This window comes from Sylvia atricapilla, chromosome 3, assembly GCF_009819655.1.
Source record: "Sylvia atricapilla isolate bSylAtr1 chromosome 3, bSylAtr1.pri, whole genome shotgun sequence".
In the NCBI taxonomy this organism is placed as follows: Eukaryota; Metazoa; Chordata; class Aves; order Passeriformes; family Sylviidae; genus Sylvia; species Sylvia atricapilla.
In genome coordinates, this window is record NC_089142.1 from 109,135,158 (window position 1) to 109,158,080 (window position 22,923).

At 39.5% G+C, this 22,923-nt stretch overlaps 1 protein-coding gene across 2 annotated transcripts; it reads right to left on the reverse strand.

Moving 5' to 3' along the window:
- Nucleotides 1–571: 571 nt before the first annotated feature.
- Nucleotides 572–22,507, reverse strand: SANBR (SANT and BTB domain regulator of CSR). 2 transcript variants are annotated; one of them, XM_066316566.1, is made up of 21 exons: nt 22,256–22,507; nt 19,134–19,299; nt 17,041–17,227; nt 13,850–13,943; nt 12,623–12,861; nt 11,715–11,773; nt 10,919–11,079; nt 10,015–10,101; nt 9,798–9,908; nt 7,910–8,033; nt 7,584–7,736; nt 7,224–7,399; nt 6,748–6,847; nt 6,238–6,270; nt 5,545–5,644; nt 4,470–4,564; nt 4,327–4,355; nt 4,159–4,232; nt 3,439–3,527; nt 2,991–3,082; nt 572–2,578 (listed from the first exon to the last, which is right to left on the reverse strand). In XM_066316566.1, the coding sequence occupies exons 2-21, from the start codon at nt 19,281–19,283 to the stop codon at nt 2,542–2,544; spliced, it is 2,190 nt and encodes a 729-aa protein (XP_066172663.1). In that variant the 5' UTR covers nt 19,284–19,299; nt 22,256–22,507; the 3' UTR covers nt 572–2,541. The 2 variants fall into 2 exon arrangements, with proteins under 2 accessions (XP_066172663.1, XP_066172664.1); XM_066316567.1 differs by lacking the exons at nt 17,041–17,227; nt 22,256–22,507 and having other exon boundaries at nt 19,134–19,207.
- Nucleotides 22,508–22,923: the final 416 nt, after the last annotated feature.

A 22,923-nucleotide genomic window follows, 5' to 3' on the forward strand; every position in this document is an offset into this window, starting at 1 on the left:
CTTGGAGCCATCACTGAATTTAAAATTCTGTCACTTTCTCCAACATTTCTGGGCCTCCAGGAAACAGGCACAGCTCCAGAGTTCAAAAAGTTCATTTATACCCACATGTGACAGCAAGATGTACACTGTAGCCTTCCCAATATCCCAACTGCACACACAGGACATCCAAGACATCCATATAGCAATTCCCAGAAGCAGAATCAAGGAAACTAATTGTGTTCACAGCTTTAACATATTGTACCATTTAAACAATCTGCATTGTGGCAATGCAAAGCAAAGTTAAATTTTTTTTAAACATAGCTTAGTCTGACATTTTTGCATACTTGGGTCAGTCGTAGTACAGCTCACTGAGGAATTTTTAATCCAGCTTCAAAATTTGATGCAGATAAAAATTCTTTAAAACTCTTGTAGAATTGGAGAAACTCTGCATTTAATGATATCCTGTTCTTGACAGATAAAAAGAGTGTATGAGAATGCTGCAATTTAATCACAAATACACATGATTGAGCCCATCAAACAACATTTATCCACATACTTAGCTCTTAAAAGCCTGTATAAAAAACTCACACAGTTCTTAAATTAATAATGTTTATTTCCATTAAATCAAGACAAATTTCCAAAATTAATACAAGATAAAAATTCAAGGTGGTTGGCATGGGGAAAAAAGGTAAGACTGCACATCATGGATATTATTTTTGCTCAAAAATATTTTTGAGCAAAACAATACTGGCATGTAGAACTGGCACTTCCCCACGGAACAAAACCAGCAGAATTTTCCTCTCTCTTCTAGTCAGTAGTTCTATGAAAACTAAACACACATACATGCAGCCTGCAACTTTCATAGCCAGATTTACCACGAGAATTTGGAACAACCCTCAATCAGAAGTCACAAAATTGTAGCAAAACACTTTTTCTACTGCATTTTCATACTTGATGGTTTTCATAATACTTTCAACAAACAACAGTCAGTTTTCCATTGACTACAAGTGCTTCAAACTGCATTAGTACTTGCAAACAGGCCTGAGGCATTCACAAGACCTTATTTATTTGGTAAAGATTAAAGCACTCCTGCAAAGTTACAGCTCCTGCCCAAAATCAAAGCCACTGAAATCCAATTTTGCTTTTTGGCTTCATTTGGCTCCAAATTTGCTACAGCATTGGACAAAACACACATGTAACACTGATTTTTAATTGTTTCAATAAAAATCTTCCACCTTAACAGCAGTATTTTCAAGTATTGCTATCCTAATCTTCTAACACCTACCAAAAATCATCAAGAAACAAGACAGACAAAAAAAAAGCCGAAATGGAGAGAAGAGCATTTAAACAAATCTCCCTCTCCTTACCCCACCCTCCCACCCAGGAACTTGCTGACTTAATTCCAAACTCACAATTTATTGTGCAGCCAGGAGTTGGAATAAGCTTTCCCTGAGCTCTCTTTCTACCTGTTTCACAAAGTCAGAATGTGTTTCCTTGAATTCAGCCATCATTATTATTATTATTATTGCCATTTTCTTTGCTAATATACAACATATTTTCTAGGCAAGTCATTTCATTTTGGTAGCCCTGGATTTGTATTCTATTGCTCCAAATACAGAACCTCAAAGTGCATCTGACTTCTAAACAGTATTAATCAGGCAGGTTTCAGGGAGTAACTAGACCCAAAAGATCTACGTGCACAAGCCTTTGTAATGATACATGTCTGTTGAAAAAGATGCAGAATTAAAAACAGGTCTTCTCAGAAATTTAGAGGCATAGCATCAGTTAGAGATAGAACTGCTTTGCATCACAATCACAAGGTTTGGGTTCTAGAAGGGAACAAAGCACTGTCCTGTGCAGGAGGGGTCAGGAATGGGGACGGGTGCAGATTTCATATACGAGACAAGCAAATGGTTCACATGCAAGATGCAATGCTGCACCATCATGGCACTGAGAGCATCTTTGGAGGTCTAGTCCCTACCTGCTACTCACCTTCAGAGAAGTGGGAGTTGTGTCATGTACACAGGCAACCTCAGAACTGCATGAAAATTTTGCTTAAACTAGTCTAAGTCACAGGTATTGTCATGGACTTTAAATGCAAATCCCCAGAAGACTGACCTAAAATGTACCATCAAATACAACACAATATAAATACACAAGGAGACTTGGGTTAATGCTGCTGACTGCATTCAGAATTCAGTAGTCTTGCTTTTCCCTTTTCAGTATTTCTAGCATACCAAAAGGCATTTGTGTCTTCCCCCATAAATAAAGTTAGTCTGATAATTTAATTCTGTCGATTTATAAAATATTTTCTATGCAACTTAACACAATAGCCTAAAAAAAGCAATTAAATTTAACTTTAAGAAATAGTATATTTACAATTAAAATAAGTACAGACCTTATTGGGTTTGCATTCACTTATAGCACAAAATAATTTACAAGGCTTAAAGTAATAAATAAGTCACTGGAAAGCTTTCAGAGATGTGCATTCTCCGCGTATCAGAGTGCAGTGGAGTTTCAGGAAGCAGTAATGAGTTCTGGCTAAAGTGTATCCATGACTCCTTATGTTGGACGGCCTTGACCTAAACGGGCTTTTGACCTGGGTTAAAAACACAAGAGAAACATCTTTACATTATTAATGTAGGGGGTTTTACATTATTAATGCAGGTTTTTGATGTATAGGTGTTTTTTGGTTTTGTTTTACACGGTGGACAAAGAACAGGCTGAAAGTATGGGATGACACTTTCCTGGTTTTCTGTAATTTCACAAAAAGGAAATGATGTTGCAGCTGCACTGAACCTCCCCCCAGCACGGCTCCACATGTTTCATTCTCCCAGCTCTACTGGGAGACAAAGGGAAGCTTTCACACCTCATATGGCTTAATCTGGTGGAAGCTGATACATAAGAAGTGTTATGAAATGAGGCATGTTTTCTTTAAGATTTCTTTAAAACATACCACCCCGCACCCCCAAAATCCACACGTTTTTCTTGCTTTTATTTTAAAATCTTACCTTGGATTCTTCTCAGCATTGCTTTGTCGTGCACTGACCTGTGCTGACGCTTTTATCTGAGCTTCAAGTCTAGAATAAATGCCTCCTGCATACTGGAATCCAGAAAAAAACCCCAAGTTTTTGACATTATTTCAATGTAATCAGTGACTTTCCATAAAAATCACTCATATTCAGCACAACCTATGGTATACTTTTGTCCATTATCGTAAAAATCGTAATGATTTTTTTAAACCCATTCTATTTTCCATGAGCAGCTTTTAAAAGCTTTAAATATTATTTTAAACTCTGATCCTCAAAAAATCATGCTTGGAACAAGATGAAGATTGGTAAAATTCATTCTTTAGCTTAAGTATTGAATAGATGTTATTTTCATTTGTGTTTACTATTTTTGTTAACCAGGGCTCACTTCAATTCTGCAAACACTACATTTTGCCAGGACAAATCTTACTTCTTTGCTGTCTTTGGACTTGACTCGATCAAGGTCTCCCAGTCTCAATTTTATTAAGTGCCCTGTGATCTCAGACATTCTTCTCTGATCTGTCAGAAATAAGAAAGGATATTTAGAACAAAGGTTTTCATTGCTACTGAACACAAGGAGGATTAGACACGGACTTTAGTGGTACCAGACTTGTAATTTTGTTTTTAGTTCATATAAAAAATCTTGAACAACCAAGATCCTAAATCCTGATGTAGCCTCAGCAGCTATGGCAGAAGATACCAGGATCAGCCTGAGGCACTGCACTGAGATCAAAATCTCAGGAAATGGTTTTGAGGCAGGCGTTTTTAAAACAGCAAAATCACAGAAGAGTCCCAGGAGACATTAAAAAAGGCAGAACAAATTAATCCAACTCTGAATATTTTTAGTCAGAGTGACTGGGAAAGAGATGGAAGTGGATGTTTCTCTGTTTATCTGCACAGACAACGAATGCCACAGGGATGCAGGAAAAAAATGTCTGCATATAATCATGAGATGACACAAGTATAATCTCTGTAGGTTCTGTGCTGACATTCCAAATAAAGCACATAAATCTTACAAATCCCATTGCTGTATCTGAGATTCAATTCACCCTACAGGGGTGTAACTAACTGAATTTTAAGAAAATTAGCTGGATCATTTTCTATGCATCATATTAACTTGAAGGAAAGCTAAACTCATGCAGGAACAGACCATCTTCTCTTTGAGCATCTTGGTTGAATCTCAGGGACCTGGAGGCATCCCATTTGTTCTGCTGCATGCTCACACTGCAAGAGAAAGGTGCACACACCCTTTAGCAGAAACAGTTTAAAAGAGGGAGATACTAAAATGGGCTCCTCAAGGGCTTTGAAAATGACTTACATGAACGGGGAAGCATCTCGGGAATTTGACTGCTGAAGGAAAAAAAAACACATTTAATGTGGTTTTCTAAGTCCAAAATTTAGAGAAAATTCCTCATTATTTAAGTCAGCCAGAGAGCCTGGATTCACAGCTGTGATTTTTACCTTCTCAGATGGCTTCTCCCTTTTCTGAACACTAGGTGAAGAAACTGCTTTCTTTGGGTGCCTGTAGGATTTCTTTAATTTCTCCTTTCTCCCTGCTAATGGAAGAAATATCTATTCATACCCTCAGATACTTGGAATTTCTCAACTACAGAGCTGATAAAAGTATTTTTCCCCTCTTTTTTAACAAATAGTGTAAATCAACAGGCTGTTTTCATTTTATTAGTGTTGCAGGCAGGCTAACACACATTACTCAAATGCTTTTCTATGAGAAATATACAGAAACTCAAGTATGTATTTAAAATGCAGAGTGATTACACATAACAGCATAAATTTTTTACATTTAAAAACAAGTGCACAAACAAGCTACATTTTTTGGCCATATTAATTCAATGACTAAATTCGGAGCAATATCAGATCAAACAACTTCAAATTTAAATTACAAAAAATGTCTTTCAAAACTTATATTCTTTTTTAAACTGGTACAATTGCAATTGCCCTTTGAGTAAAGACAAAAAAGAACAAAGAACTGCCTCTTTTCCAATGAATCATTAGTAGGGTGAAAAGAAGAAGTTGCTTTTTGGCTTTCCATGTTCCTAAACCCATTACCACATCAAAAAGTGAATAAAAGTCTTTTTAAATCACATAAATCTTAGCTTCAATGCAGACACAATTTTAGCTGCATTAACCAACCATTTTTCTATATAATCAAAAGACAAATCTGCAAATTGTTTTTGCATGTAAAACAGTCATGTAATTGCTGTCTTTTCTTCCAACATTTATTACATGAAATTTCATTAATTTGAGAGTTTCCTGCAAAATAAGCACTTGATAATTCCAGGGGCTTCTCAGACATGAATAACTGCAGTTTTCTTGTTTGCCAGTGATTTTTGATGGCACCTAGCAGAGGGGTAATTTGTACCTAACCACAGGAAAACTAGGGATAAGATTCAAGTAACTTTGGGTTTAATTTTTGAAACACTTAATATTCAAAATCTGCTTACAGCAGACTTCTGCTGCCTCAAATCCTTACCTAACTAATAACTCCAGAGAGGAGGACTGTAAAGATTTGCTGTACCTGGTTTCTTGCATACTTCTTCTTCATCCCCCACTTCATCCTCAGTGACCTCTGAGCCTGTGGTGTACTCCTCCTCTTCAGATAACAGCGACTGCTGCTTCTAATCAACACCAGGAGAAGCCAGAGATTAAAAGTGAGGCAAGGTTCTATTAAATATTAAATCTGTCTTGCAGGAGCTGACATCCAGCATAGTTCCCTACCTCAGCGAGGAAACAGTGAATAATTCTTAATAGATCAGCACAGAATTATAGAAATGTTCAGTAATGCGATGTTTACATTGTTTGGATATTCACATATATATATATAAATTAAGTGATAATAAGTGCCTTGTAATGAGAAATGATAAAGCTTAACAATGAAGAGGTGAAGCACCTCAGACCAGCCAAGAGAGACAGATACTCAAACCCTTGGATTTATGTTTCTGTCAGCCTAAAAAAATTATTAATAACTGATGCATGCAGCGCTAGTGTGGCTTGTTGCCATTTGTAAAAACATTCAAAGGAACTTCTCATTTCTAGTACTTCACACATACCATACTTTCTTGTAAAAACTGTTGCTATACTGTAACCTCCAAATTAAAGCAAAAATATCCATTTTTTTTCTCATCTATGAGAAAATAAGACAAAAATCAAAGCTAGTTCTCTGCTAGTACAGAGGACCAAATATTAAAAATTAGTAAAATACTTTACTAACCAGCTGCAAAGTCCAGTTCTTCAGAGACAAAAACTGTAGTCACAAAGAGAGAAAAAGGCACATAAGTTAAAGAACTGATAATAATTTAAAAAGTGAGAGGAATTCTAAGAATAGGGGTGGTATGTTACAGTACAGTACTCTATACTGGTAACTCCCAGGCCTCCCTCCCATCTTGAACTCTAAATTCTGGTGGAATGCCTAAATCCAAGCAGGTTGGAAACCACTGACCAATTAAATGCAGTCAATTCATGTATTAGTGAAAGTAAGCTCAGCCTTAAAAATATTTACAGCTGATTTGATCAAAAATCAGTCGTGGACAGGAGGGAAGTTATGTACTGAAATATTTCCAGCAGACATGGGAAAGGTTCTGCCTTTTCACCAACCAGGTATTTTGTACCTATCCTATGCTACAACCCTCAGCCAGTGTTTATTTTTATTAAATGTTGTTCAAGAACTTCTTCCAAGAATCCTCATTGTTAGAAAAAAGGAAGGAAAAGCATCAGGACTCACAGCATTGATTTCTCCAGTTTTGGGGCCCCAAGGTGTATTTGGTTCTACAAGCACATCACATTCAAGGCCTTTGTCATCACCCAGCCCAATACCAGAATCACTTTGAGAGAAATACATAAACCAAAGATAAATATTTCTATTCCACTACTTCAGAATCAGTCTCAATTTATTCAACGTGTGTCAAGAGAGCAGACAGACCTCCAAGTCAGCCACATAAGATTTTGATAGCAATATATTAAAATATAAAGATAGCAGTGAATGCTCATGGAGGTCAAGTGACTAAAAGTCTGCTTGAAAAGTAAAAGGAGAAAGTACTTATTCATCACTTCCCAATTTCCAAGTAAACAACCAGAAATAAGTTACCCTTAGAAAGTCCTATGACTCATTTTGAAATGAGAGAGAACTCAAATATAACAAGCACACGTGTTCACTATTGAAGGCTAAGTTATTTCAGTAACACAATACAATGTTCTTACCTATTCTCATCCTTAGTGAAAGGAACAACTATCACATCTCTATGATGCAGCAGATCATTCAAGATCTGAGCAGTTTGAGATGGCAAAGCATCCCCATCTTCACTTAGAGATGGCAAAGCATCCCCATCTTCATTTTCTGGAGGTAACTCCACCATATGATCCCTCACTTTGCAGCCCTGCAATACACAGAGGCAGAAGAGCAAATATCGGAGTTTATGGGAAGAACTAATTTCAGTCAGTACAATAATAAAAATTCATATTCTGAATTACAGCCCTTGTTTTGGAAAAAGATCCATTTTCCTAACATACAGCTGCCCACCCCACTACGTGTTTTGCTCTTTTAAAGGAAAGGTGAAGTACCTTTGGGAGGGTTGTTGGGTCAAACCGAAGCACTTTTTGGTTACAGCAGGGATACACTCCTGTGCCAGTCGAGCCCAGAGCACTTGCTACGCCTGGATAAAGCACTGGCTGCGAGTGGTACTGGCAATGGGAGAATTCAGTGCACAGGAAAGACTACATTAGCAAAAAGACAGAGAGGGAGAGGTGAGATGACCTGTGGAAGTAAAAATTGTGCACTGTAAAGAATGTGTACTGAGCTTTATCACCACATATTTTCCAGACTGCTTTAATCCCTGCTTCACCCCCCAAAAGTTACCCACCACAAGCCAAAGTGAAAACACACTTACCTGGTTACACCTCGAGCAGGTCAACCAGTTGACAGTCCCCCAAAGACGCCAGTAAACATCCCGCCAGGATTTCAGCTCCTCATGAAGGCCAATTAAATACTCATGCACTTCCCAGGTTTTGTCTCTGAAAAAGCAAAATATCAAGAGTCTTGATGCTGTTTTAACCCTGCCACCAGAACCATGATGTGGAGAAAGAGCAGAAAACACACTGGTGAAATGTCTCCAGTAGTTACAACGGGAGAGAGACAATGTGAGACAATGCTTACTAAATTCAGAACATGACAAAAGAGCCTTTGTTTTTTCAGAACATCCTAAACTCACTGCTAACAAAGAATTAGAGCTTGATTCATCTCAAGATCCATATGCTGCAAATTTACAAGCTAAGATAAACATTTTCTATCCATCTGCAACACAACAATAATTACTTAGCTAAGAAATATGGTTTGAAAGCACAAGATCTCGCCCCTTTGATGAAGGTACATACCTGACAGTTCTAATATTAAAAATACAGGACTTTGTTCCTCGTGGTCAAATGAGATACACCTCTTCAGAATTCAAAAGAGAATATGCAACATGCAGTGGGGCATGTTAGCTTCAGAAAGGGCAGATAAAATTTCTTCACAATTTTAAGCCCTGGCCTGAAGCATTTTTGTTAAATATGTGCCTAACCTAGACTAAGCAAGTTGGAAGTTAGTTCTACACACCACTAGAGGATCAATAAATAGAAACTTATTTTAAATTGCTAAAGATAGAACTCTATTAGCTCCTGAGCCTGAATTCATTAGTGGCCAGCATGACTTCCCAGTAAACATATTCTGTGTAACAAGGCATCACAAGTAGCAGAAGGCAAATGATTAAAATCTAGATAAACCTGTGAGTAACTTGAAAGCCCTGCATATTTATCTGCTGGGAATTGCAGAGCAGCCACATACACTCAGCTTAAGTGAAGGAATACAATTAATGAATTTCATGTGACTAATCACCAGTGATCTTAAATAGGTCCGGACAAGGGCACAAGATTAGGCTCTATGTAGATGTTAGGCAGATGTTAACTCCACCTTGGAATAACTGGTGGGAGCTGATATGGATCTGTTTTGGTTGCTCTGGACAAAATGGATCTGATGAGGTCTCCTGTCATAAATCTCCCACCAACGACCTTAAAAGGCACATGAGAGAAGGGAGGGAACTGCAGCTGACCATGGACTGATCTTCATTAACAGGAAAATCCGGCTGTTCACAGCCATGGATCAGAGAGACAGAATTCAGTCAAACATCTGTGCCAAATGAATCAGGCTTACATAGAGAACAGGTCCTGCAAGCTCCTCTGACAAATACTTCAGGAACAGAGAAACAACTGGCAAAGTTTATTTATAGCAGTCTTTAAACAGGTTGATTTATAGCAGTCTTTAAACAGCATTTGATTCGACAGTATAAAGTCAGACTAGAAAATACTCCTTAGCCTTTCTTTGCTGGTATGGTGGGGTCTATCCTTCACTAAAAAACCTTGCATAAATGCAGCATTTAATTCAATCTGTCATCAACTGCATACATCTTAAAACCAGCTGATGAAAGAATTAGCTGAGTATTTTCTATTTAAAGCAGTATTTTCTATTTAAAGCAGTGCAACCCAAAAACAGCCCTCAGTAATCACGGCTGCAGTTTTCCCATTTCCATTCAGCAGCAGCACTGCTGAATGAATTTCAGTAGTACTTCATCATAATCACACTCCTGTTTCATTTTTTGACAGGTAATACAAAAGGTTGAGAGGCTTCATACACTCTTCACATATCTGTGACTTAATTTTGTCATGTATCTGAGTATGCAGTACTTCTAAAATGACCCAAAATCAGAGTTGAAGAAACATTTTATATATGTACACATTCACTACCTTATATGAACATAGACTATATTCCCATGTTGGTCTATGTTGATTTTTCCTGGTACACAAGGAATTCTCCTTTCAGTGTCTTTGGTTAGCAGCTTTTTACATAAGCAACACCTAGATTAAAAAGAGAAAGAAGGAAAGAAAGCACTGGAGTAAGAGCAGGACTTCTAAACACAGGGACTGTCCTTGCTATTGAAGCAGCCATATAAAAAGACCATACCTGTATAAAGTTGCTGCATTTCCTCTAGAATCTGGATTTACATACTCCGGATCAAAGAGTCTCTCAATCTTCTTGCAGAAAAGTTTACTATTAATGATAGCAACACAGCTCACCCATTAGAAAACCAACTGAAAATTGCTTTATGTATAGTGAGATTAATAATCACATTCTGATAAGCAAAGTCACTCACAGAATCTAGCTTTTAATATCATTTCCCTTTAAATGATCCTGTTTACCTCATTTTTACACAAGCGTGACAAGTGATACTCCGATTTTTTTTCTTTATTAAAATGCCTGCCATATTAACTGCCAGCTTCTACCTTGACTAAAAGACCTTTCATTAATGAATATTGCTGCGAAATTGCACTTCATTCTAAAACAAAGCCTTCATCCCTACAGACTAAAATCGTCCCTGACTTTCACCTTGCTTGTCTGTCAGTCTGCACTCCTATAATTGGCCCCTTATCTTGATACTAAGCCGGGGTCCTGAGGTAGGAAAGAACATTCCATCACAGCTGTTCAGTCTCCCAGCCACTCTGAATTTTAAGTCCAAACATCTGGGTTCACAGGATGAAGCCAAACCATTCTCTACCCACTAGGAGCATGTCATCCCATAAAAGATTTCTCACCCTAATCCTGGCTCCCACATGAGAATTCATGAATTATTCACCCATACCATGTTCCTAGTGTGGCCTTTCCTTTTCCTCATGTCCTACAAAAGCTCCTTCCTTTTGCTCATAATTTTAATATAAAATTCTGGAGTCACACCATTATATTCTGCATTAAAAATACATACCATGAGAATTTATAGAACACATAATTTCAAACTTCAGTCTTAGCTGTTATGAAATACGATCCCAAAACTCAACAGCACTTCAGAAGGGTATTACAGGGCAAAAGTTACCTCTTAAATTTGTCTCTTTTGTCCTTCAGCTCTTCCACCTCATTGTGCCTGAAGAGATCAGCAATGTGTGTAACAAGATTAGCGTTGATACAGTTCATGTTACATGGCGTGGCTACAATAGCATTCATATTTTCGTGACAATAATGAATACATTTCTCTACCTAGAAAAAATAAATATGAATGTTAAGGAATACTAGACAAAAAAACCCCAACCCATACTAATTGCTATAAGACTTCTTTTAAGTTGGTGTTTTGGAAAACTATTTCAGTTCGACTTAAAAATAAAGAACAAGCCTCAGATTTGCCTAAAGGAGAAACTGAATTAAGGTGATTCAGTTTATGTTCTCCTCCAAAAATTTCAGTAATGGTCCAATTGCTGGTTAAAATAGAAGCACAAAACACATGGATCTCAACTTCAACAGCTGTGCTTTCCTGTGGGTCACCCCAATGACAGAACTTTTGACAAACATTTTAACAAAGTCAGCAGCTATTCCTTATGCCGAGCTGGAAAATCAGATCCTAAACTGCAGACATATCATTCATGTAAAAAGGGATATAAAACAAGCACTCTAGATCACACTATCACATTTAGAAATAAGTTACTCTAAATTTTATCGCATTGAGATTCCACAAATATTGGATGACTGCACTGAATAGGAGAAGTGTTAAAAATCTCGAAATGTTCTCATTGCAGCACCTGTTTATCTAACAGCCAAAGCACAACAAACAAGCTGTTAAGACACCTGGTAATTAACTATGCCCTCATGCCAGAAAATCAATCTTTCTTAATACTTACTAATGAATCCATCTTCAAAAACTCAGAAGAAATAAGGATTGAGATGACATTTGATGGTTCTAGAAGGCGACAGAACAAAGGTGGGGTTTTTACATGGATTTTTATTTTTGTAATTTCATATTATATCCCTCCCTCTTCATATTTAGCATCTGTGTTAGCTACTATTTTAGCAATCAACTTGTCATTCCATCTTCTAGTAAATAGGACCTTTTAATCATCTTAAGAAATAAACTTTTGGTTTACCATTTCAGTGGCCAGAGTACAACTATAACCTGGAAAAATTATTAAAACTGGAAACCTTATTAAAATTGGAAAAACAGGCTTCACAGGAATACAACTAAACAATTGCACAAGATTAACTTCCATCTGTAGCCATCACACCCAGCAGAGATTTTTTGTCAAAATAACCTTCACATTGCAAGTTTTAAACAAACCAAGAGAATAAAGTTATATTTTAAAGTGGTAGCAAGGGCTCATTAAAAAAATTAAAAACTTGCCTCAAAATCCGCAAAGGCTCTTCTACCATTGTATTGGATTGCATTGAAATTGTAGAAAACATTGCAATTGTACCAACAGGGAGCAGAGGAGAAACAAACAAACCAATCATCAGCATTTAAAATCTACCACTGTGCCCTTGGTCAGAAGAGGTCTGAAGAGTCTTAATTAAAAACATTACATCCAAAATATATTAGGGCTTTTTTATTGCTTCAGCTTTCAGCATGTTTTGTCAAAGCTGTCAGTGCTGGCAAAGCAGAGCCATCTGCTGAAATGACCAGAGGATCTCTGTTGCAACACACTTCTAACAACTGACAACAGTCAGAAAGAGACTGCGGCTGAATTGCATCAAAACCATTCATCTTCAATTCGTACAGAACAGAAGGAACAGAAAAGAAATGATCTGCTTTTACCTAAAGTGGGCATTTCGTTACCCTCAGACTCTTTGGAGTTCCTTTTGACATATCTGATCAGCCAGTCAAAGATGTGAACGTCACAGTGCACGGAAATGTCCACCTCCTCCCAGCGCTGGGCATCCACTGACAGGTACTCAGCAAAGTATTTCATCTCTGAGATCAAAAGGTCTCGAGGACACACGAAATCTTCTTTGAGGTTTTTGGCTTCATCACACACATGGATCACCATATTTGGCCTCAAAAGAAAAAAAAGCCACAAAGCAAATTAGGAGCCTAAGCCAATTAGGACATCAAATCCCAGCCACCTCATCTCCAGCTCTGGGTCATGCATTGCAACTGATGACACCAACAGGGTTTTATTAACAGAGGAAAAACAAATTGCAGTTTTTAACTATTAATAGAAACTACAGTTGGATAGGTGAAGAAGACAGAGGCACATCCTCTACAGATAATCAAAGTGATTTAATTCAGGGAGCAGAAATAGAAAATTTCTAGCTCCATTCCCCAATTCTCTCACCTGCTTGTTATAGGACACTACCTGAATTGTATGGAGAACTTATTTGTCCTCCATTCTTAATTTTCTTCAAAGAATAACCAAATATAGATGCCTAAATCACTGAGGCACCGTGTAACAGCAATTTTCGTCAGTGGAAACTAAGATTTGGTTTATTGTACATTAAAAACCTCTATTTCTTAAGAAATGCTCAAAGCTAGAATCAGTACCTGCTGTTTCTACAGAGATGCTTAGGTTTCAAACAAACATTATTCTATGTGCAATTATATAGTGTGGAAAACTGTGATGGGATAAAAGTGACCTGGATGGCTATTGGAATTCATGGGAAAATTTTTCATTTACAGCTTTCTCTTCCTGCTTTTACATAGGACAAATCTATGCTCAAGAGTATTTTTTAAAGCATAATTGAGCATCAGTCTTGTTTCATTCTTTGTAAAACCAAGTATGTTTCTCATTCCTGCCACAGCAGTGATCAATCACCCAGAGGAACAGTATGCACAGATTTATAAATGTATATTATTGCACACAACACGTTTGTAAACCAAGTCCTCGGATTTCTGTAGCAATGAAAGGTTTCCAGATTTCTTACAGCAGTCATTAGGCTGTTTCCAGCTGTTTTCTTTCTGGTAGTAGATAAATTTCAGCAATTTAGACATCTTTCTGTCAATTCTACAATGCCCTAGACAACAAATACACAAAGCTCTTCTTACCCCTGGGTTTCATCAGTGCTTTCTCCACTGTTATGTACAGGACCTTTCTCAGATTCTGAAGAACAACTCCTTGTGGAGGCTGCACTGGGCCTTCCTTCAATGTAAGGGAAAAAGGCTGCATTAGAACAAGCTCCTGATCTTTTGCTCTTCAGCATCTTGGAAATGCAACTGAAGTATGGCAGTCATGGTGGAGCAATGGCACAGCTAGCAACAAATCTGCTTCCAAAAGGGCTACTAAACAATCCAGATTCCTGCTCTGAGTGCCATGCATGGGAACTCACAGCAGCACCACTGCTGGGTTGTCCAGACACTTGGCTACAAACCCAGATCCCTCCTGGCTCAACACTGAACATGAGACACTTCCTTCAGGGAATGCAACCCATTCCTTTAGCTCTTCTGGTCTGCTTTGTGGGATGTGGCTCCTGAGACCCTGCCACATCAAAGCTTCTGCCAGGACATAACTTGAGACCAATCCCACTCCTTACCCATCATGTGCCGGCTTTGGAAATCAGCAGCTTCCAAAGAGAAGCACAGAAGACTCTTAGGATGTCTTTGGTTTTGCTAAATTTCTCACATGTGGCTTAAATCAGCTGACCATATCAAACAAGGTTCAAAGAGAGCAGACCAGGAAATATGCCTGGTCCTGGAGCTACATCAGTGAGGTTGCTCCAGGAATAAAGGACAGATGCACTTCAAAAAGCTGACCTTCACAAAGGTACTACAAGCAGTGGAAAGTGCACACAACAACCTAGTGAAGTTCAGGAGTTCAGTCACCAAACCCACTGAGTTCTGGATCAAGGGTTAAAACAATGAATGCCTTTTCCAGCTGTGAATGGATTACTGCGACATGAAATCGCAATGATCTTGCTTAAAAGTCAGAAAGATCGTTATCTTTTTTTAAACAATGGAGGGGCACATATCTGTCTTCCACTGAAAATCCATAAGGTGGTGATCTTCCATGATTATGCCATTCTCTCAGATTTCTGAGAGTTCCAGAAACATCATCTCCCTCCTGAGTAATGTAAGAGGCTGAAGAAGATGAAGACAGACCATCTTCATCTAATGGCTGAACAACTACAGCAGACTGACAGCAAAAATGATCTACAGTTCAGAACACAGCAGCTATGCCCTTCAGGAAAGCAAAATTACTGCATGGGAAGCAGAAGAAACACAGCTTTCTCCAAAAGTTAAGGCTTTAATAGAGGGAGCACAGTGAACAGAAGGGGAAGATTCACTCCCAGTAAAACCTTGGGAAGGGCTGCTCCAGGCACAGCTTTCTGAGCAGCCATCCTCACTACAGGCCAGGTGGGAGCCCTGGGTTGGAATCCAAGGTGTGAGTTTTAAAAGAAGGGACTGTGGAAAGACATGGTATGAAAAGAGTTCTGCCTGCAAAGATGATTGCAAGTTTACTGTGAACACAGTGAAGTGATTTATTGAAGGCAATAATGCTAACAACAAGAATATGCAACACAGCCAAATCAGCGGGGACATCTGGACTTCACCATACATTTCTTTGTATCCTTTTTTCCCTCCCATCCAAAGCTTACAAATTAATTGACTCTTGAAACCTTGTAACAAATACTTTGGCTAAAAGGCTATCCTCTGTGCTTGTTTACTGTCATGAGAGGCAATCAGAGGGACTTAGCAGCAGTTTGCCTTATAATTAGCAAGCAATAAATAAGCTTTTATAACTCAGCCAAAACCAGAATCCAGCTCAGAATGAGTATGGTCTGATTTGCTTTTTCTTGCTGTTACTCATGACTACAAACAAATGCAAGCAGGCCTCAAATTCTTGATCCTAACAATAAGCTAATGTGAATAAATCCACTAGGAAGCAATTAATTAAACAAAAAAACATTTACAAATAGGATTGACTCAAATCCCCAATTCTGAAATGTAGAAATGAAACAAATACTAAGGTGAGTTCACCCAAGCCTGTGAGAAGAAAAGATTAATTACTCTAATTTCTTATCAACAAATTACACTCAAACAGGGCAAATGATTTATCGAAAGTCACAAAGAAAACAGTGAATAATCTCAGGCTAGGATCTTGTACAAGGAAACATTACATTACTGGACTTAACTGCATTAATACTCATTACATGTATTACTCTGTTAAAAAGAACATATGCACTAATTGTCTAAGGAGTTCTAGAAGCAGAGTTAGCTCGTTAAGTGCCTTCTGGGAAGCCACTAATCCCGTAAACAGGGACCTGTGGGTGCCAGCAGCATTCACCCCACAGCAGGCGTGGAACCCTATAATTGAAAGCTGATGGGAAGCACTTTCAGTCATGGCACTTCATATACAGTTTTCCAATATCATCCCCTGATTAGAATTATTAAAAATAAAATGCTTTGTTCAAAGTTCAAACAGCTGTTCTTCTGCTGCAAAGAGGACAGGGAAAGCTGCAGTGGAGGACATTCTAACAGAGAACACAATGTTTAAACGTTTCACTGTTGCCTTAAGTTTTAACACAGAAATTATTTATTCATCACTGAAGCAAATTTGTCATGCAAACACATTTACCAAGTTCTAAAGTCACTGGTACATCTCTGTACTGAAAATCAGAGAATAACACAAATTTAATTACAACTTTTGACAGAAGTAATACTAAAGGAATCGTTAATAATATTTAATTGTGCTATGATTGAATCTACAATTTATTGGGTTTGGTCCTCTTCTGCCCAATAATTACTGGGACACATAATCGACTAAGATACATTTTTATGTCATATCAAGATTGTCTTGAAGCAAAAATTAGCTACATTTTGCTCTGCACCAATCCATGGCAAACACAGGGCTTGTAGCTGGGAGAAGAAAGTTTGCCCTTGAGGGATCACCTCCTCAGCTTCCTGCAGCTTTTCTTCACAATACTCTCCAGTTATTTTAATAAAGCTGCTTAACGTGACTTCAAATGGCTGTAGGGTTAATAGCACATCACCAAAAATCCTAAACAGAATTCAGCAGAAGGACTTACGCCTCTTGGAAGGACAAGTTACCAAAAATACCCAAGCAAACATTGATTCTTAAACTAAACTAATGGCAAGTGCCTTGTCATATGCTTTATATTCATACTTAACTCTCCAAGGATGAATGACTACTATTCCTGGGTGGACTTAACCACTCAGGACAAAAGCATGCACATACTGATTATGAAAGCCAATATATTGCAGAATGACTAAAAACATACCAGTTATAGTAATGGAATCCTGCCCAAGAGCAGGCTCCTGAAACTCTGTCTGTGAATCGAGCAAGGAGGATTTGATGTACGTAGCTAAAGATTCCACAGGACTCCCACCAGCAGCCATCAGGGAATTATACTGGTTGTCAACAGGTGAACTTCCACTGCTTTTTAGTTCATCAAACCTTTTTGCACACTGTCACAAGATTAAATGATAGGACAATGAAGCAGTAGCTTTCAGCACATTTTTAATAACTATGATTTGACGGATACTGTATTGCGCATTTTTGCATGTGAACAGTTACTGATCTCAAACTCATAAATGTTTTCTATGTAGTTAGTGGTACCAGTATATAAAAACACAGTAAAATACTAGCTACCATAATTATATACACTATAAGAAAGAAAAAAAAATTAAGTCAAACCTGTTTCAACTTTCCTTTCCTTAAACCCTGTGATTTTGAGCCCAGTTTTCAAAGAGAAAGTTATGGAGTGAGTTTGAATTCTGACTTTGTAACTAGTTCTTTTACCATAAACACAGCCAAATGTTATTAAGAGTGGCTATAGAAACCCATTCACAATCATTATTCTTTCACTTTATGACATTTATTCCAATGTGGACAAAAGGGACTGCTGCTTTCCACTGCAATTCTATAAACTTCCCATTCCCTGTTTTGATGAACTAGAAAGTCTTTCCCATCCTGTAAATTTGTACCAACACAATCACAACAAATAGGTTTGGTTCAGCAAAGTCCTACACAGAGGTAACTTGCACATCCAAATAAATCTACTTAATTCTACAGGTGCTCCTGCTGTGACCCAGGTGTTGGGCTCCATGAGCAGCTGGTTTTATTTATTTCTTTGGGGTTACCAGACTTGCTGCCAGTGCCCCCTTGGGCCAGGGGCACATGGGGACATCCCTCTGATAATCACAGTGTCTCAAACTTGTGATGCCTGTCACACACACACAGGAGATAAATAAAGGGAGAGCTGTGATTCCATGTAACTGCCTTGAACAAGGACTCCACATATTTGAGACATTTAGTCCTTTAACAACAGAGCAATTAGGCATGTACTAATTAATCATATGAATTAATAGGAGAAGAGGGCTCACTGATATTATTTTATTTGCTAAACATGCACAGTGCTGTCTGCACATTGAAAGGTGGACAGCAGAGACATCCCCAAGCATTCTGCCAAGCACTTGGAAGGCATTAACATGCCACAGAACCTTCTACACCCAATCCTTCATTTTTATGTTCAAAATACAAGGTTACAGCACCACCCAATAGCACTGCTATAAATGTGAGCTGACATACTTGATTAGGTTTGCAAGAAAGTCAAGACCACTGGCTTTTCTTTCAGCTTTGCTGAATCACAAGGGCAAAAGACATTTTTCTTTTCTTAGCTTACACCCTCTCAGAAATGATAAAGTCAAAATTATTACTAAAAAAAAAAAAAAAAAAAGAAAAAAAAAGAAAAAAAAAAAAAAAAGAGCATTTCACCAGGAAATTCAGCAATCCAGAAAGAGAAGTAAGTATACAGAGGTTCTTCCAGCTCTACTCCAACCAAAGAAAGAAAAATCCACATCTTGTAGGATCAAAAAAGAAGCAACTGCACTCTTTACCTAACAGAGACCTGTAACCCCTGTTTGTTTGGAGTTGTAACAACAAGCATAGAGAGTTATTAGGTTTCCTGGTAAGGATTCTACAACCTGCAGAGGGTTACTGGATACTGGCATCTTTTCCATCCAAGTCTTAGCTATGGAGTTTGGAATGCAGCAGCACAGCTACCTTTCTTTAATTCTTTAATTCCACTTTTAAATTTTTCCTTTCTAGAAATTTTAATTCTTATTCTGTGTAAGTTCTAACGAAATACAATGCAGAATGTATTTCTCAATTTCAATGCTCAGGTTCTGTAGAAACAAAACAAAATCCCCCCCCTCTTTTCAATCTACTGCTCGTTTAACATTTTCAATTAGTGCAAATTACTTTAGATAAAAAAAAAACCCTTAACTTCAATTTCCCTCCCTCCCCCCAAAATGTTTTCTTTGACATAAAGCATTGCTTAAAGCATACAAATTCTTTTATTAGTGAACTCACTTCTTTAGATGTATATCCTGGAACCAGCCTTGCCACACTGTCCCAGTTAATAGGCTGAGGAACACCAATCAGGGAACACAGGATCATATCCAAAACCATCTGGTTGTTGTCATAGGGGAAGTTATTGTTTTCTGAGAATCCACGACTCATCTTTGGCTACTTGAGCCTAGAAGAGAAAGAGTTTTTAGCAAGTCTTACTGCATGGTTTAGTAAAGCTTGATCTACTTTACCTGCAGCACTCCATAAATTACTGGGGGAAGTGTTTACCACAGCATTAAAGTCAAGTACTGTAGGTTTTTTTGGACAAAATTTACATATTCTCAAAACCCTGAGGGAGAAGCAGATGGCAAAACACACCAAACCCAACCCAAGAGCAGCAGGTATAATCCACCACTGCTCTGAGCTGCCTCTTTCCAGAGGGGAAATCACACCTCTGAGGCCTCTATTACAAGAGAAAGGCTTCCAAGATCTCAGAATAAACAGCCTAAATTACAAATGGGCATTTTAATGTAAATTTACTCATATTCAAATACAGCTGTCTGTTCTCACAAACCTTCTCCTCTCAGGTTTGCCTGCCTCTGGCTCAGCACACCTGACTGCCATTATTTAGAAGCCAAGCCAGGATACCAATTTAAGGGTCATCAACACTTCAGAGCCAGGAAACAACACCTGAATCTCATTCAACTCTCATCCCAAACACCTGACATCCCCAACTCCTCATTAACCACAAGGAACACTTACAAAAACCTCTTAGTCTTCAGCTTCAAGCTGAACACCAGAACAAGGCATATAAGGACAGCAGAAAACACTTTATAAAACAGGATTATATTCATGGTTTTTTTTCTTTTTCCAAATGGATTTTGTGTATAGCACCAGGAAACAGTGCAGAAGTTCAAAGTACTGATTTGGTTTATGCTGGGAAAGAACTGCAGGCATTAATGGAGAGTTTCATGCTCAACTAACACATGGCCAAAGAGCTCAGGAGGGACTTCGAAGTACTTAATAACAGAACTTTAAAGCCACACACAAATTTTTGACTCATAAAGCAAGAATTATAGAGAATTTGAGAGAAAATACACCTAGATAACAGCCTATCACTTGTTACTAAAAATACACTATACATAGATGTTTCTTTTGCACCATCCTCTTGCTAAAAGAAAAGATGCTTAAAATACACAAAATAGCCCTGATTTCTTTCCCCCTCTAGAAGCTGTTCCAGCCCTTTTTTCTGCTTGTTTTGTTGGTAGGAGCAGAAATCACAGCAGCAGGTAACTGTAAGCTTTCATCCTCTCAAAGGAGCAGGTGAATTAAATCAGAAGGAAAAAAAACCCAGAACTCACCGAGAGACTTTTTTGGTTTCCCACAGCCATGAGACTTAAAAAGAAGGAAAAAAGCCACAAAACAGAAGACAAGTCCTACAGAAAATTCCATATCATTGTAGCAATTCTGTCTAAATGAAGTCTTCTGCAAAATATGCCAAATAGCTGGTTTTAAAAGAGAAAGGTCCTCACAGATGATATGAGCCCAAAATTCCGAGTAAAATTGATGCCAGTCTCAGGGAAAAGTGGCTCAGCCCCTGAAGTCACTGTGTCCTTATCCCTCACCCTGAGAGCACTTTCAAGCAGTGTCACTGTGGTGATTCTGTGCTGGAGACTCCTCTGTGTCAGTGTGCAGACAGATGTCAGCAGCAATCCCATTCCAGCCCTTGAACATCTCCCCTTTCTGCTCTTAGGAGGAGAAATAACCGGGCCAGGACAGGTCAGCACCAGCGGCAAAAGCCCCTGCTTATGAAACACTGAGCTGACTTCTTGTGCTGGCTCACACACACACGGAGCAGCTGGTTTAAAAATATGTTTGGATGAGATAAGTAAAGGATGGAGTATTATAATCCCCTGGTTTCCCACCATAAAATAGGCTTAATGGGAGTAAAATTACCAGCAATGTCAATATTCCATAAATCACCCTTTTGAGGGCTAGTGCTATGGGGAAGATTACACTGGGCAATCAAAGACAGGAAGAGAGAGGGAAAACCTTTTTTCTTTTTTTTTGTGAAAAAACAGGAGTCTGTAATTTACAAGGAAAAATTCTGAGTGCTTCAGTGGTAACAAGTTTACTGTATATCAACCCTGTGGACCATGAAGCAGCCTGAGCACGAAGAGATGACAGGTGCTCTAAAACGTGATGACACATTCAGAAAGAATCAAGTCTTTGTCTCTCATACAGGTTTCTTAATTTGCTTATTCTGCACATTACAAGACAGTTCTGTATATGCTTATCACTGCAAAGACAAATGAAGGAAGAGACTTAATTACAGGCATCCAGAAGTATTTTTATTTATATTCTAGAAAGAGCACAGGACTCCTCTTTGCAGCTTTATATGTGACATTCGATATTTGACTTTTTATCCTCTTGGAAACCCTGTTGGAAATATAAAGACACATGCAAGAGTCTGTCTCATGCAAGAACTCTCTAAAAGCAGCAACATAAAGCCTGTAACAAATCACATTTTTAAAGAGAAGAAGCAACTTCTACAGATTCTCTCTGCTCAGTTACCACAAGGACAGCTCAGGTTAACCCCTCCCTCAACTATGAAAATCGGAGAAAAAAAAAAGTTTCCAAATTATTTAACTCTGACCAAGTCATTCGAGATGCACAACACAGAAAGACAGGTGAGAACAGGAATTCCGATTAATACCCAGAATTCCAAATCAAGCGGTGCAAAAGGATTCCTAAGACCTAATTAATCATGGAAATACAGACTCTGATTGGAGTTCTTTTATTATTTCAGGCAAAGCATTGATGTAGCGATGCAGAATTAGCACCCCTCGCAGGGGCAGACCCTGAGGGAAGGTGACGATGGTGGCATGGGCGCGCGGTTTCCAGGCACAGCCCTGAAACGCAAGGAAGTGATGGTGCAGAACGAGGCGCGGGAGAGGAACAACAGCAACTTTGTAGCTTACCCACGTACCAGCCAACATTAAAAATTATCAAGCGTTTAAATTAAAAAAAAAAAAATAATAATAAAACCCGGTCTCAGATACCCTACAAAATGCAGCACCCTCAGAGCGGGGACTCCGACGGCCCCCCCGGGCGCTGTCCACCGGGAGCCCTCCCGGGTTTACCTGGCGGGTCCCAGGCCAGCGGGACGGGACGGGACGGGCAGGGGCTCCTCCTCGGGACGTGCCGGGGCAGCAGCGGGACAGGGGCTCGGCTCCAGCGAGGGACGAGCGGCACCCTGGAGCGCCCTGTCCGCACCCGCCGCGCCCTCATCTGCCGGCGCCGCCCGGGCCCGCCCTCAGGGGAGGGCGGGAAGGCCGTGAGGGGGGCGGCCCCCGCCAATGGCTGCGGGCTGGCTGATAAGGCCCCGCCCCCTCACGCCGGGCACAGCCAATGGGGCGGCGCGGAGCGCTCCCGCCCCGGGCGCGCGGCGGCCCCGCCTTGCCGCAGTGCAGCGGCGGCGGCCCCTCCCGCCCCGCGCGCGGCGTCCGGTCGCCCCGGCAACGCCCCGCCCCGCGCCGCGTCGCCGTGACGTCACGGCGCGCCTCGGACAAGCGCCGCCGCTCAGTGCCACACACTGCTCAGTGTCACAGCGTGACGTCACGCCGCCCCTCTGCTCCCCCATGCCCGGCTCAGTTTGCCGAGCAGAGCCCAGGGCGGTAACTCCGCCTTCCGCAGACACAAGTCGCCGCAGCGCTCTCACCGGCTAGAAGCCCGCAGGGAAGGAAAAGCCCGGCCACGAGAAGTTCTTACCGCCCGCCAAAATAATGCGTCAGGCACTAGAATTAGGCTC